Source organism: Nannizzia gypsea, genomic scaffold, assembly GCF_000150975.2.
Source record: "Nannizzia gypsea CBS 118893 supercont1.7 genomic scaffold, whole genome shotgun sequence".
Taxonomy (NCBI): Eukaryota; Fungi; Ascomycota; class Eurotiomycetes; order Onygenales; family Arthrodermataceae; genus Nannizzia; species Nannizzia gypsea.
This window is the reverse complement of record NW_003345195.1, coordinates 1,153,471-1,167,382: the sequence shown is the minus strand read 5'-3', so window position 1 is coordinate 1,167,382 and position 13,912 is coordinate 1,153,471. Positions and strand designations below refer to the sequence as shown.

The 13,912-nt window shown below is 47.6% G+C and overlaps 7 protein-coding genes across 7 annotated transcripts; 3 read left to right on the top strand and 4 right to left on the bottom strand.

Moving 5' to 3' along the window:
* Window positions 1-234: 234 nt before the first annotated feature.
* Window positions 235-588, top strand: MGYG_07746 (pre-mRNA-splicing factor ini1; the record flags this gene model as incomplete). Its single annotated transcript, XM_003170453.1, has 1 exon — window positions 235-588. One exon carries the CDS (start codon window positions 235-237, stop codon window positions 586-588), a length of 354 nt encoding a protein of 117 aa, XP_003170501.1.
* A 211-nt stretch (window positions 589-799) lies between these two features.
* Window positions 800-2,133, bottom strand: MGYG_07745 (hypothetical protein; the record flags this gene model as incomplete). The annotated part of the gene is made up of 4 exons (XM_003170452.1): window positions 800-916; window positions 1,017-1,268; window positions 1,347-2,062; window positions 2,115-2,133. The coding sequence occupies 4 exons, from the start codon at window positions 2,131-2,133 to the stop codon at window positions 800-802; spliced, it is 1,104 nt and encodes a 367-aa protein (XP_003170500.1).
* Window positions 2,134-2,806: 673 nt separating this feature from the next.
* On the bottom strand, window positions 2,807-4,073 carry MGYG_07744 (succinate/fumarate mitochondrial transporter; the record flags this gene model as incomplete). Its single annotated transcript, XM_003170451.1, has 5 exons — window positions 2,807-3,414; window positions 3,506-3,704; window positions 3,777-3,826; window positions 3,893-3,940; window positions 4,019-4,073. 5 exons carry the CDS (start codon window positions 4,071-4,073, stop codon window positions 2,807-2,809), a joined length of 960 nt encoding a protein of 319 aa, XP_003170499.1.
* A 1,775-nt stretch (window positions 4,074-5,848) lies between these two features.
* Window positions 5,849-7,811, bottom strand: MGYG_07743 (hypothetical protein; the record flags this gene model as incomplete). The annotated part of the gene is made up of 5 exons (XM_003170450.1): window positions 5,849-6,354; window positions 6,430-7,051; window positions 7,118-7,341; window positions 7,403-7,495; window positions 7,565-7,811. The coding sequence occupies 5 exons, from the start codon at window positions 7,809-7,811 to the stop codon at window positions 5,849-5,851; spliced, it is 1,692 nt and encodes a 563-aa protein (XP_003170498.1).
* Window positions 7,812-8,450: 639 nt separating this feature from the next.
* MGYG_07742 (peroxin 26) lies at window positions 8,451-9,876 on the top strand (the record flags this gene model as incomplete). The annotated part of the gene is made up of 2 exons (XM_003170449.1): window positions 8,451-8,896; window positions 8,958-9,876. 2 exons carry the CDS (start codon window positions 8,451-8,453, stop codon window positions 9,874-9,876), a joined length of 1,365 nt encoding a protein of 454 aa, XP_003170497.1.
* A 1,653-nt stretch (window positions 9,877-11,529) lies between these two features.
* Window positions 11,530-12,686, top strand: MGYG_07741 (mitochondrial 54S ribosomal protein YmL17/YmL30; the record flags this gene model as incomplete). Its single annotated transcript, XM_003170448.1, has 3 exons — window positions 11,530-11,575; window positions 11,628-12,310; window positions 12,384-12,686. The coding sequence occupies 3 exons, from the start codon at window positions 11,530-11,532 to the stop codon at window positions 12,684-12,686; spliced, it is 1,032 nt and encodes a 343-aa protein (XP_003170496.1).
* A 412-nt stretch (window positions 12,687-13,098) lies between these two features.
* MGYG_07740 (hypothetical protein) lies at window positions 13,099-13,886 on the bottom strand (the record flags this gene model as incomplete). Its single annotated transcript, XM_003170447.1, has 3 exons — window positions 13,099-13,125; window positions 13,219-13,328; window positions 13,547-13,886. The coding sequence occupies 3 exons, from the start codon at window positions 13,884-13,886 to the stop codon at window positions 13,099-13,101; spliced, it is 477 nt and encodes a 158-aa protein (XP_003170495.1).
* Window positions 13,887-13,912: the final 26 nt, after the last annotated feature.

Here is a 13,912-nt window from a genome sequence, read left to right as displayed (position 1 = left end):
CAGTCAGAGTTGAGGCTCACACTGACTTCGGGGCTGCCCGAGGACAAAGGACAGCTGAGTCAGCGGAGAAAAAGCGGCGAGACTTGGTTCCTGATTCGAAAAAAAAAAGTTTCAACTTCCAAAGGACTTCATCAACTTCAAAAAAAGAAAGAATAGACAAACCCAGAGTCTCTGACGTCGAACAGGTAAAAATAAAGCCAGCTCTCTTCTACCGTTAGACGCAAATTTCCCACCATGTCGCGCCATCATCCAGATCTCGTTATGTGCAGAAAGCAAACCGGCATTGCTATCGGGCGCCTGTGTGATAAATGTGACGGCAAATGTCCTGTCTGCGATTCATATGTGCGGCCTACCACCCTAGTACGCGTGTGCGACGAATGCTCCTTTGGCAACTTCCAGAACAAATGCATTGTATGCGGTGGAGAAGGGATCAGTGACGCGTTCTACTGTTTCGAGTGTACCAGGCTGGAGAAGGATAGAGATGGGTGTCCAAAGATTATCAATCTGGGCAGCTCGAGGACCGATTTATTCTTCCAGCGGAAACAACATCGTGCGGGGGCTGGCGGCGGTGGGAGTGCGATAGTTTGATACGGCGGAGGAGCTATCCTGCCCCTAGACGCTATCCACGAGACTACAAACACTACGGTCACATCACCGGAAACTCCATGTTTGGAGTACGTTTCTCATACCTTGGTTGGTATATTTTGACGCTATCTAAAGCGATCCATTCATAGCACGATCAACTGTGTCCATATGAACCTTCTACTCTTTCGATGGAAAAAAAGGAATCAAATCATACCTACCTCTTACCCGGTCTCTTTGGCCTGGCGAACGCTTTCTTAACCTCCTGGGCAGGCGGGCTTATCTCCTCCTGCAGTCTACCAGGTGTGATCTCATCTGCATCGGATGCCTCGATCTATATCGGTTTCACAATGTTACCCACATCAGCAACTTATTCACGCTCAAATATGCCTATATCCACTTGTTCCTAGAAAATAAGAGAATGTTGGACATACCTTATGATTGACAGAGACACCATTTCGAGCAGCCCATACCAACAATCCAGCACGGCTGCTAGCGTGTAGCATGCGCTGCTTGATAGAGGAACCGGAAGGACATGTGTAAATGAAGATCAGCTCTGAAGAGACAGGGTGGCGGTAAAAGGTGTACTGTGGTTCTGAGGCTGGGATATGCCCTGATAGAGATTCTGGTGCAACGCTTGGCTCTGTTCCCACGATGTTCAGTGTCTCTGTTTTCACATCAATGGCCTGCCATATACATTAGTTAGACTCAATTCGAGAGAATCCACGACCATTCACCAGGTCTATGTAGAAGCAACGACTTACCAAGAAAACGGCGGCCCCGTCTTGACCTAGGCTCTGCAATGCTTCTTCTGCACCATCTCCGGTCTTGAATAGGGCGCTGCTATCTGTAGCTCCAGTTCCAGATAGCTGGCCACCCGTATTGCCATCCGAACCAACAGTTCCTCCAATACCGATGTCCATCCTTCGCCTCCACATGTCTCTTGCATCATTCTCCCCCTTTTTAACAGCGTTTAGTTCCCTTTCTTGCTCTCCCATGAGTTCATCTCGTCTGTCATCACCGCCCGCACCGCCCGCACCACTCTTGGCATTCATATCCAGCTCCCTCTCTTGCCATTCCTGTTCGTCGAGCACCTCTTCGACATCTGTAGCAAATATATTTTCCGCAAACTTCTCTGATCCCAGTTCACGGGTAAGTGCAGCCCGGGTACTTGCAAAAAGTGTCTTGGAGCGTACGGGGCTGTTTGATGGAACAAATGAGAGCGCTATCAAGCCTGTCTCTGCGTGCTCCTGTGAACGCCTGAGGAGGAGGTAGATGGGGGTCTTGGGCTGTAGATGGTCCGCAAGGGACGGCAATGAGCCATAGAATTGGCTATTAGCATCACTGTTGCTGCCGCTTCCTTGCGAGAAGGGGATGGGTTGCAGCGGAACAAGCTGCTCGTCAGTGATTGTTATCGGCAGGCAGAAGAGCGAGGGGTTGGCGAGGAAGCCCGCAAAGGCATCATGAACCTCCGTGGAGACTGACAGTTACAGTGTTAGCACCATATAAATTATTAAGAACGAGCATCGTACCTGATATTCCAGACTGCATCTTGATATAATCGCTCCCTGGTGCTGGTGGCCTCGGATGTGTAGGAGTTGCTTCTTCTTCCCCATACAACTCAGCTATAACGTTATTCAACTTGTTACAAGCTGACGTCGGCCCGCCCCAGCGAACCACCAAAACTTCCCCCACGCCCGCTCTCCTCTTAACGTCAGCAACAACATCTACAAGCCCAAGATGCCAGCATTTCGCTACCAAGCGATAGGAAATGTATTTTAAGAGGCTTAAGTTAACAGTTATATATATAACATATCTTTATTCAACCTTTTGCAAGGCCGCCTTTTTATGCACCAAATCCAGACCCGGAAATCTATATACTAGTCTGTCGCATCAACATGGCCAAACCATCCGACTGCAAGACATCAAATAGCTGAAGAGCGACATAAATAAAGAAGGGGGAAAAAAGAAAGAAAGGTTAATACGCGTACATTGGCCTCTAATGAGCGCAGGGATGGAAACAGAACGGTACCCAGGACAGGGAAAAGCCAACATGGAGCATGGTTTGGTCGCTTTGAGCAAGACGTGGATATCACAGCGCGCGTTTATATATCAGATCAAGGAAGCAAAAGCTCGGTTTTAATGGCAGGAGGGGTCGAAAGAGCGATGGCCTTCGATTTCGAGGGTTATGAGGCCAATTCCGCTCCTAGGGGAGTCTCATCGTTTATTCTTCATACTTTCCACCCATGATGGCCCAGTTGCTCTTCTCCAGCTTCTCCCTAAGGAATTCGTACACTGTGAATGTGACGGCCTGTCCGGGGGCGACTCTCATGACACGAGGAGTGATACCCTTATAGAAAGCTCTAGCGCCTTCTTGCTTGAACATCTCCCTCGAGATGGCCGTGATGCGGGAGATGGCAGACTGCCCAGGCTCTCCGGGTGTCTTCTGCAGTCTGGTCTTGATGGTGTCAATTGGGGCGTTAGAGAACGGTCCCATGGCACCGGAAATGAGACCGATGCACATGGTCTGGTAGGATGGGAGCTCGTTGTACTGTGGCTGCCAGTCCTTGAGGAGCTTCTTCAGTTCGGAGTAGGCGGTGAAGTTGGCAGCCTGGTTGGTTCCCTGGCGAAGTGCAGTCAATGAGACACCGCGGTATATGGCACCGAATCCTTCTTCCCTTATCACGGTGAACAAAGCGTGTGGTGCACTTCGGTATTTTGGCTTATCGAGGGGATCTGCCAGACTGTGGCTCTGGGCCTGCAGGCGAATCTTGATAACCTCCATGGGTGTGACGACGGCCACAGCTTCGGTTACACCAGCGGCCAGACCAGCTATAAACAGCCAATTGTGTTAGTTTTCAACGGGATTTACTCCTGCAGGAAACATAGAGCTTGCTGCATTTGCCCTAATCTATGGACGTACCAAGCATATTGGCGGAACTTGAGATATTCCCCGTCTCGGGGTTTGTTAGGTACTGCTTATAATAGCCATAGGAAGTGAATCGGATGGCCATCTTTGGGATAATTCCACTGAGAACGGCACCCAGGCCCTTATACAGTCCCAGTGCGGTTTCTCGTCGCACAATCTCTTGTCCGGTCGCAAGGAAGCCACGGGGTTTGACCTAAAGAGCGCAATTAGAACCGAACTCGTCTGCGCAACGTGAGTATGATCCAAAATCAATCAACAAACTTACTCCCGGAGCTCGTGCTCGCTTTGAAAGCTGCATTCGTACTTTGATAGTATCTACGCATTTCCGTCAGCAAAGAAGCAAATAACGCACAAGGCAATTTGGGCGCGGTGAAAACTAACCAAGCGGATGGCACACGAGAGCTTCCATCATTCCAGCACCACCACCGGCTATAAATTTGAGATGTTAGACATGTCTGCTCCGTATCTTGCAACAATCAAATCCCAACTGAGCAGTCCAATGCTCACCGATCAGGTTAACCGCCGCGGTGGCCGGCTGTTGCTTTTTATCTTTTGAAGCCATTGCGAATACTGTGTGAGGGGCGACGGTAACTTGTTTGCTCGTACTGAAAAACCAACCGGACTCGATTGAGAGTGAAGAGAAGCAAGCCCGCGAGAAAGGAAGAAGAGTGAGTCAAGGAGTGAATTGAATTGAAAGGGACGAGACGGAGTAGAAAAAGGGCCAGCAAGGTCTCGCAAGAAGAATGCCGAGGATCTCTCTCCCATGCGGGCCTGCTCGCCCGGCGAGAGGAACGGGCAAGGGACCCCACGACGGGGGTCACGGGCAAAATACGCAGGTTGCGAAGAGAGTTTACATATGAGACGAGAGGACCGGGATATATTATTTTTCACCTGCTACTGGCCAAACGTCCCATGTAGGTGGAGCGGAGGAGAGCTTGGAGCAAGAACTGTATGGCTGAAAGCTCCCCGCATAGCCGCTGTTACAATACACATACTCCGTACGGAGAACGAAGTACAGGGACAAGAGCAGCCAGAGAAAACGAGGGAGCATGGAGTATTAGAGGCCGCAAGGGTCAGCAAGGGACCGCTTGAGCATAAGAGAAATTAAACGATTATAAATGCCTGGTCTGCAGCCAGATCCAGAGCGGCCATTTGGTCATTTTTTTCTTCCTTCCCCCTTATCGATAAAAAAAATAGCTTGGGCTAACTACGTAACTATTTCAGGGCAAGCACCGGGTATTTCTCAGGCACGTCTGCAGCTTGGTGGCCCGTATATCACCAGCTCCCATCCCCCATCCATCGCTATGGGATTCATGTCTATGGAACTTCCAACTTCCTCCCGAGGCTCAAGCCATGACTGTCGTCATACCATACACCCTTGATATCAACACCCACTGCAGGTGACACTCACATGTCGGCTCTTTGGCAGCTCTCGTGCTGTTCGTCTTCGCTTCTCGAAGTGCCGGCGGCAACCCGGAGGACTTGTCTCCGTCGCAAAGAAAGAGCCGAGGTTCGCCCTCGCTGGCCGCAACCGGAATAACTTCCTCCGTTGCCGGGAGCCAAGACGTCATGGAACAAATCGGAACAAGGCTTATGTAAGCTCCGGTTTTACCCCTTGCTCATCACGAACTTCGACCAGCTTCTTCGTCGTTTGGCAAGAGAGAAAGATGCTATGATAATGGCACCTCTTCGCAGCCACTTGGGTATGTCAAGCGAAGGGCGGACTTGGGCCTTCAGTGACAATTGTCTCGTTACGGGGCCAAGTTTCCCTCACGCGATACTTTCCACGGACTAAGAATACCCATCCTCACGATTGTTACATACTTAGTAAAACACACGTATAACTGTCAAACGCTCAAGTCAGCCGGCGTGTTTCGGCGATGATCGTCTTTCGGCCGGCTAGCCCGACAGCCTCCCGATCTTCAGGGAAATAAATTGAACGTCACGATGGCGTGCAGGGATCGGTCGGGACGCCCTTCGGCGAACGCAAGACCAGCAATCCTACAACGAGACGCCCATCTTGTGTAGTCTGCATGGAAATGTTTGTAGATTTTTTTTGTTACGTGGACCGCACGGAGACCAATAATTGCTTCCTCTCGAAGGGTTGGCTTTGCTAACCCCCCAATAGAATAGTTACGGGGTAAAATACAATACAGCCAGCATAAGCGCGCATCCTAAAAATAAGCAAAAATAGCAGTTCGTGAACGAAGGAGAAGGCTATTCTCGGCATTAGAAAAAATAACCAAAGAGTCTGGGGTTCATTCCATGGGTTTGGTATGGGACTGCAATAGACAAAGGTTGGTTAAGAAGTCCTCCGTATTCAAAGTTATTGATAAACTAATTAATAATTTCTGGTTCCAAAGTCGATGGGTGTACGCTCAGGTCACACACTTCCTCAGTTGTTCCAAAGACTCTAAGCTTGTTTATGTACTCGCTCCAAAAGTCATCGTCAAGCCTTGGAAGCAGCTTGCCTTCAATTACTTTCTTCTCAATAAGGTTGTCATGCTCAGAGAGACCCATGGAGCTTGCGCCGCTTTCTTCTTCATCCATGTCCAACAGAAGGTCAAATTTGGTAGCATGGCCATACACGAGTTTTTGCTGCATTGCATTTGCTGTCATTTCTTCTTGTTCCTCGGACGGCTCGTCGGGTTCGGTCGAGAGGTCCATCAGGTCGACCTCGGCGGCGTCCCTATTGGCTCGATTGAGAAGTGCCTCTCTTGAACTGCTTGTTTCATAAAGCTGTACTGCTAGTTTAAGAAAAATCTGGGCTGTCATAAGGCTGTCATACCCCGCTTCGTGTATCGGGGTACTGACGGTGTATGCAGAGTGATCCGGGTGGGTTTCTATATTATTTTTGATTCCAACATATCAGTTCCGAGGAGCAGAAAGGCGCAGAGTTAAGGGATAAAGCAAAATACCGAATTTTGGCACCTCCCTTGCACCTAGGTTTTCACAGAGTGTTGACAGGGCTGAGGATGCTTCTCGTAACACTCCCCCAGCAGTTGCCAAGTACTTCGTATCGATGACTAGGGGAAATAGCTCGTTGATTGACTGCTGGAAGTCCTCCACACGACGAGGTAAGTCTCCAATGAAACACTTGTAAAAATTGACAAGGTCTGTGAAAAGGTTATGGCCAACTAAAACAGGTGGCCCTGACTTCAGCTTTTCGCGGAGAGCCTCACTCTCCTTTGTAAGTTTACTTCCTTCGGCCGCCGTGAACATGCCATCGGGCTTCCAGAGGAGTCTCAAGTCAAGCCTTGGAAGATCACTTCCCATCAAAGCTTCGATGACCCAGCTGAGCCCCTTCTGGCTAGCTATATTGCCACGAGTACGCTGGAGTTTCTTTTCAATAAACTTATCCTCCCGCACCTTATCATATGGGAGTATCTGAATGAAAGATTTCTTGCCCAAGCTCACATAGCCAGCGTATTCGCTTCGGACGATTTGATGGACAAGCCGTTTCTGATAATTATCCAGTTCCAAGGGAAGTTTATAAGCACCAGTCATACCAGCGGGCTTTGGGACATTCAAATAGGCGTCCTAACGTCGTAGGTTAGTTTGAAATAGTATATACGTTTGACCTCTCCGAGAGTATTCTTAACACACTTTGGGGCTAGGTTTCTCGATCCACTCCTTTATATCATGCCGGACTTGTCGAATGAACTCTGCCTGATCTGCCGCCAATGTGTCAAAGTTGATTGGGGATATTGATGATTTATCTTGATGTGCTCGATCCATCGCATCCTGCTCCTCTTTCATCGAGATATAGGGAACCCCGTCTGTAAAAATAGATTCTACCCGAAACCCATGGGACATCAAGAAAGCCACAGCTATAAAAAGTACTCAGTATTGTCTAACACCTAGAAGTAAAAAGGGAGAATTGGAACTGACCACTGCTCTGAAAGGACCATTTTCTCTCAACTTCTAGTTTTGGGTCTAGGACTGGGCTCAGAGGGATGTTATATGGCCGCAACGAATAGTTACCTATCACGACTTAGTCCACACAGCCGCATCTCAGAGTTCTCTGTTAAGTGTAGAAGGGGTATATCCAACCATTCTCGCTATCCTCGACCACTAACGTGAGGCCAACCTGGAGGATCTGGTACTCCTCCGCAGCCTGCTTCACCTCTTCATACCGCTTCTGCAGACTCAGGTCACCGTCAGCATAAGCTGAAGCAGGCCGTGTCTTCTGGTTAAAGATACCCGAGAATTCGAAATCGAGGGCAACGAAGGAACAGTCTCCTATATCCTGCAACATCCGTGGCAGAAGCCGGGCAAAGTTATTCCTCGTAACCTCCATGTTTGCCCTACCTCTTCATCTACCAACCAGCAACCCAAGGAACAGAAAAAGAGGAGGACTACTACTGATGTTTGATCAAAGGATATTCACATTCATGTAGTGAGTGAGCTCTAGATATAAAAATAAAACAAACAGACAGCGGCAATAACGAACAGGACGTTTTATACTATCCCGTCCTGCTTCCTTCTGTTTCTTCAGCGTGGCAAGCAGTCAGTAGGAAGTTAGCTAACTAGTGAGTAGTTAGGCTACAGCTCTTCACTACGTCTATAAAGAACTGTCACAGCCCTGGTGTGTACAGAAGATAAAGCGCAAACATCCTGAAACTCCTCTGCTCAACATCAGACGGAAGAAAACAAACTGCTTGTTCAAAATCTTTGAACTAAACAAAAAGTTAAAGAATCTTTGAGCCGCCTTGGGGAACCTTGGAAAAATTGTGGTCTCGTGATCGCTGCATCGACTGAACCGAGGATGTTTCCCTTTTCGGCGAAGCGCAAGCTTTCCTTGACGTTTTGCATACAAGTAGCGACGGCCGAAAAGAACAAGCAACAGGCTGACTTCACCATCTTCATCGCATCCTGACGGGGCCTGCAATTCATATACGAAGGATCCGCTCACTCTTGGTTACTAGAAAGCTTCATCATGGCAGAAGAAGCTCAATCTTACCTCTCTACGTCGACCTCCTCGCCCATGCCCAGCAAGCAGATATCGCAGCTATACAAGCAAGCATCGCAGCTCTTTCTCACTCGCAGGCTCCAGGAGTCGCTCTCGCTACTCGAACCGATCATTACACCGTCGCCCAGCCAGGAAAGTGGCCAACAGAATGGAGAGGGTGTCGCGACCTCACCACCGCTCGCGCCAATTGCAACAGCATCCGCAAACCTGAAGATCAAGATATGGAACCTATATATTACGATTCTAAGTGCCATTGTGGACCTTGGCCCTGAAGAAGGGAGGGCACAGTTTGGCCAGAAGGAATGGAAAGCTATTGCAACCAAAGTTAGAGAAGGCGAAGTTTGGGAAACGGTTGTGAGCATAGGATATCATGGAAGAGAAGGATCTGTGGATGCGGACATCGTCTACAACCTGTACGGCACCTGTTCCATAGTAGACTTACTTCACTATGTTTTACTAACTATGTCTTCTTAGTGCTACCCTCCTTTTGAATCATTCAGCGTCCCAGAAATTAAATCAAGAACGACTTGAAACCTACCTGTCTTCCTACGGCCAGCCAGATCTAGATGTCTCCGCGCATATGGAGCACCTTTCCTCCGGTAAACGAAAGCAACGGATGGCCTCTGCCGCAGGGACAGATACTCCAAAGGATCTGGCAGTGCGGGTCAAGCTACTAGAGATGTTCACCTTACATGTTCTTCCTCGAAATGAGGAATGGGAATATGCCCGAGAGTTTATCAACCTCAGTGAAGCCTTGGACGACGACAGAAAAGAGGCCTTCATCCAAACCTTGGATAATTTGATAGAAGAGAAGGAAAAGGGAGCACAACGGGCCGCCGAGATCCAGCAGGAGAAAGAAGAAGAGCTTGAACGGCAACGGAAACAACGAGAAGATGAAGAAAGGCAACGAGCCGAAGAAGAGAAGAAGAAACAAGAGCGAGAACAGAAACAGAAACAGCAGCAAGAATCATTAGGTGGGAAGTCAACCAGCAACCACGCAAGATCAAGCAGCGAAGTGGACTACGGGATTGAGAAATCCAATCCAAGCTCACCTATGAAATCACGAGTCGTTAAACCAGCTTTGAAGAAAACACAGCCATCGGAACCTTCTTCAGCCAAACAAACAAAAAAGAACACAACAGGGAAGCCCCGGTCACTTGTGCTTGCACGGATGCGGGTACTCGCGAATCTATTAATTACTTTTATGAAGAACTTGTCTCGGTCACTTATTTCGAACCCGCTATCATATTTAAAATCCCTTCTTGTTGTTCTGGGAATCCTCATGGCGTTGGGAAGGACAGACGTTCGAAATCGCATTCGTCAAGTCACAGGAGCTGGCTGGCAGAAAGTTAGGGGTACTATTGGGATGGGCGTTAAGGTCAGCTATATCTAAGGACAGGCTCTACAGCCACGTTATCCAGTTCTTATGTTATTTCACTATTATATATCCTTTCTCATTTTCTTTTGGGGGCTCGGAAATTCGATTGAATTGAATATATATAAGATGATGGGCGCAGCATATACATACATCTACTTTTATACTGTTACAAATCTAGGCTACAGATTTCGAACATACCTAATTTCCCTTTTCTACTCCTACCTACGACCACTTAAATACCCTGAGCCACATAAATAAATGAGTAGAAACGAAGTAAAATTGACCATTTACGCTGTTAAGTATAAAAAGCCGCAACTTAAACACCAGGGGTCCTTTCTAGTGACAGTTATCCAACAAGATAGATAGGTGAAATCATCCTTCCTGCTCCATAAGAGTCTCAGTTAGTTCTTTCATTCTATCAAGATGGGAAATTCAGCCGGAGGTTTTGGAGAGCCTTTAGACATGAAGGAAACTTGTTCTGTGGGACACTAAGCACTAACAACAGATTTCTGGGCCGTTTGGAATGGGCCTTTGGTTCTACACATGGCGTAGAAGGGTGGTATACTAATCCGGCTGGTACTGGGATTCTAGGTCGCTTCTCTTTGCAGCTGGCATGAGGCCGGTCTGGACCTGGATAGGTATAGATAATGCAATGCAAATTCTAAAGAGCAATCTGGTCCTCCCACAAGACGCCGCTAAGGCTGAGATATTCAATCTTTAGCACCTTCATTCTGCTTCCGTTCCGCCTCTAGTATGACATCTGGTATGACCTGGAAAATAGGGGAAAAAGTGTTCTTGGCCATAGATTTTTTACCCTTCGAGTGTACACCTTGAGAAGAAGGTATTTTTACTTATTCTCGCCGTCAAGAGTTATATAATTGCCAAAGTTACCCCTGCTTTGATTATCCGAGGGAAGTATGATGAATGGGCATGGAACCCTCGGAAGTATTTTTTTCAAACCGTCTCCCAGATGTAGTGACGAAGTCCATATCCAGCATTGTCTATAATAAGCTGTTCAAGGCTTACAACGTGATGTAGGATAGAGTATCAGGTACCCGGTATGCCATTTATCATCATTTTAATGATAATCTTTTGCTACGGAGGGCCGAAGCGGCGTGTAGCCTCTCCAACGAGTGGATGGTCAAGCTTTAAATGTGCGCATTTAAGGTAGGTCTGCCGTTGGATCTACCGTATACCATTCCATTAGCTACCATTACTGTATGAATCTAATGGAATTATAGAAATGAAGACGTTGTCTCTCACTCGCCTGGGATTTAATGGGACCAGCGCGTGTCTGTTTGCAGGGTCTATCTAACTGTACACCTTGAAAGAATGAAGGTACCGCTAGCGAAAAAAGACTGCAACTTCTTAAGTTACTCTAGGCACTATTATAATGGTCAAATACTTGTAGGAGTTTAAGCAATTGATGATAAGGTAAGTGCCATGAATTGAAGATGAAGAAAAGAAAACCGAAGTCGATGTTGGAAGTTGAAGAAAAAAGTAGTGGACGAGAGTGTGTCACGTGATAATGGCATTAGCGCGCCAAGCCCTGAATTGCGCTTTGGATAATTTTTCTATCTCAAGCAGAAAAGATGAAGCAAGTAAAGCTCTTTTTGGATAAGGAGGAATAGGAGGCATTGAGCTGCTGCATCGCTACGGATAGGGGAGATGGCGGCAGGCAATAATGGCGCAAGGCAGATAGCCTCGCTTCTCAGTACGTTCACTCTCCTATAAGCTGGTGTTGGCAGGTTGTTAACAGGTCTTAGGATCACATTCAAGGCTGGACTCAAGCGTTTGCCGGAATTGCCAGGAGACTTTGGGCCGTCGAAGCTTTGCTACAGCTACTGCGCCTTCAGAATCAGCTTCGTCGAGCAGCGCCATATCACCGGCCACAGCTTCAGACGCAGTCCAACAATTCCCATATAGGATTAAAGCCGGAATCATTCTCTCGCGTGCACCTCGTCTCACCCGAGACCTCACCCCCTTCGAAAAGTCATTCTACTTCTACCAGCGCCGACTAAATGAGCGTCTCGCTCTTCCTTTCACTCGATACTTTTACTTTAAGCGCGGAACCCCAACGGACGAGGAATGGAAACGCAAATTTAAAGACCGTCAGACACCCGCAAGAGATATTGGAAAATATAACGCCTATTCTGAAACAGCTTGGAACGATGAATTGCTTGTTGGTGCAACCGAGTCTGAACCGCAGAACCAGGTGGAGGCTCTCGTGCGTGATGCAGAAGGATTTTCCCTCTCGGAGTCAGACGGGGACGCGATACATGATGAAGTCCCAAAACCGCTGCCAAGGATCACGGAGGCCGATAAAAGCGGTGATGAAAAGAGCTTAGATCGAGCTTTGCAACGTACACTATACTTGTTGGTTAAGGTCAAACAGGGTTACTGGAAGTTCCCAAGCGTCGTCTTAGATGCGAAGGAAAACGTTCGAACTGTAAGATCCCATTGAACGGAAACAATACTACTATTGGAGACCAAAGAGTGAAGTCTAACTATCAAGTCAATAGGGAGCTGAACGCAGTTTGCTGCAGTCCGCCGGTCCCAACATGAACGTCTGGACCGTAGGCTATCATCCAATTAGCCATTATGTTCAAAACTTTACCAAGCCCATTACCGACCCAGCAACGGGAGCGGAACTCAAGGGCGAGAAAACCTTCTTCCTTAAGGGCAGGATCCTAGCTGGCCAAGCCAACATCACGGAAAACATGCAGGATGTTGTTGACTTCAAGTGGCTCTCCAAGGAAGAAGTTCAGAAGCATGTGATGCTACCATACTGGAGTGCCATTAAGAACGCGCTGCCGGAGAGATAATGCAGTTATTGGGTTTTGATTGTATATTTTCCTCCCATGGCTAGCGGTGCTTCACGTTCAGCATCAATACTTCTATACTTTCCGACCTTTGCTTGCATTTACTGGATAAGGAAGGCGTTGAGCTATCATGCACATTGGCAGCCACCTTTCTTCCCTACACCCGATGTACTTTTAGATATGTAAAAGACTTTCCCTAAATCTGTCAATGCTTATGTTTACTTTATAATATGCATAAAACCTGTTCAAAATCGATACTCCAATTCACCGTAGGGATCATTCAAACACCACCAACTCCTATCCCTCCCGTTTGAGTTACTTGCCCGTGTTTACAAAAGGGATATCAAGATAATTATTTCGAGTTGAATTTTTGACCCTGAACAAGTGGTTGGGCATTTGAATCACCAGCCCCCATTCAGACTCTTGCCGCACATTGCACATACTACACGCGTTCAACGTCAGTCATACCGCCAAAGCCACATTTTGCGGACGTAATCAAATCGTCACGAGTACATATGGCATAAACAGGACTCACGCTGTTTTCGATAACTGCATTTCTGGCAATATTTCCATCCCTGACTCGTTTTCGTGCTGCAGCTCTCACAGGAACTTGAATATGCAGCGTAGGGATTCCGAGCTTTCTTGCTTAAGAGTTTGTTCTATCATGAAGTTAGTATCTCATGCTTGAATTTCATACCATAATACCTGTAGAACAACTTTCAGGTTGAAGAGCAATTGCTAAAAATAAAGGTAACAGTTCTTTTCTAAAAGAAAACGAAGGGTGGAGAAAAGGGGCGAGTGAGGCAACAGACGTAAATGACAAGGCACCTCGCACTCCTTGAAGCAAAAAAAAAAATTCTAACGGCGAGAGGTGTCCTTGAAGGTGCCGCAACCCTGGCGTATATTCGGGAAAAACCGTTGCTTCCCGTGTATATAGACAGGCATTACACGTGGATGCGGTATTGCAAAAAACAATAATGAGATAGAAACAGTAGGTGAAGGAGGTCTGCGTATCAAGCATACCTTTGAGACCCCAGTATTCCCTAAAGTCACTGATGACTTTTTACTATCGCCACCGCGGGTGCCACCGCCGCCAGCGGAAGAGCCCATATGAGACCCATAATACATCTCACTCTTATTCTTAACTGCTGGAGTGACGAGCTCCGTCTTTGCGACCTTCTTCTGGCACTTTGAGCAAACCATTTTTGCCTTTTCGGGTGACGGAAGTG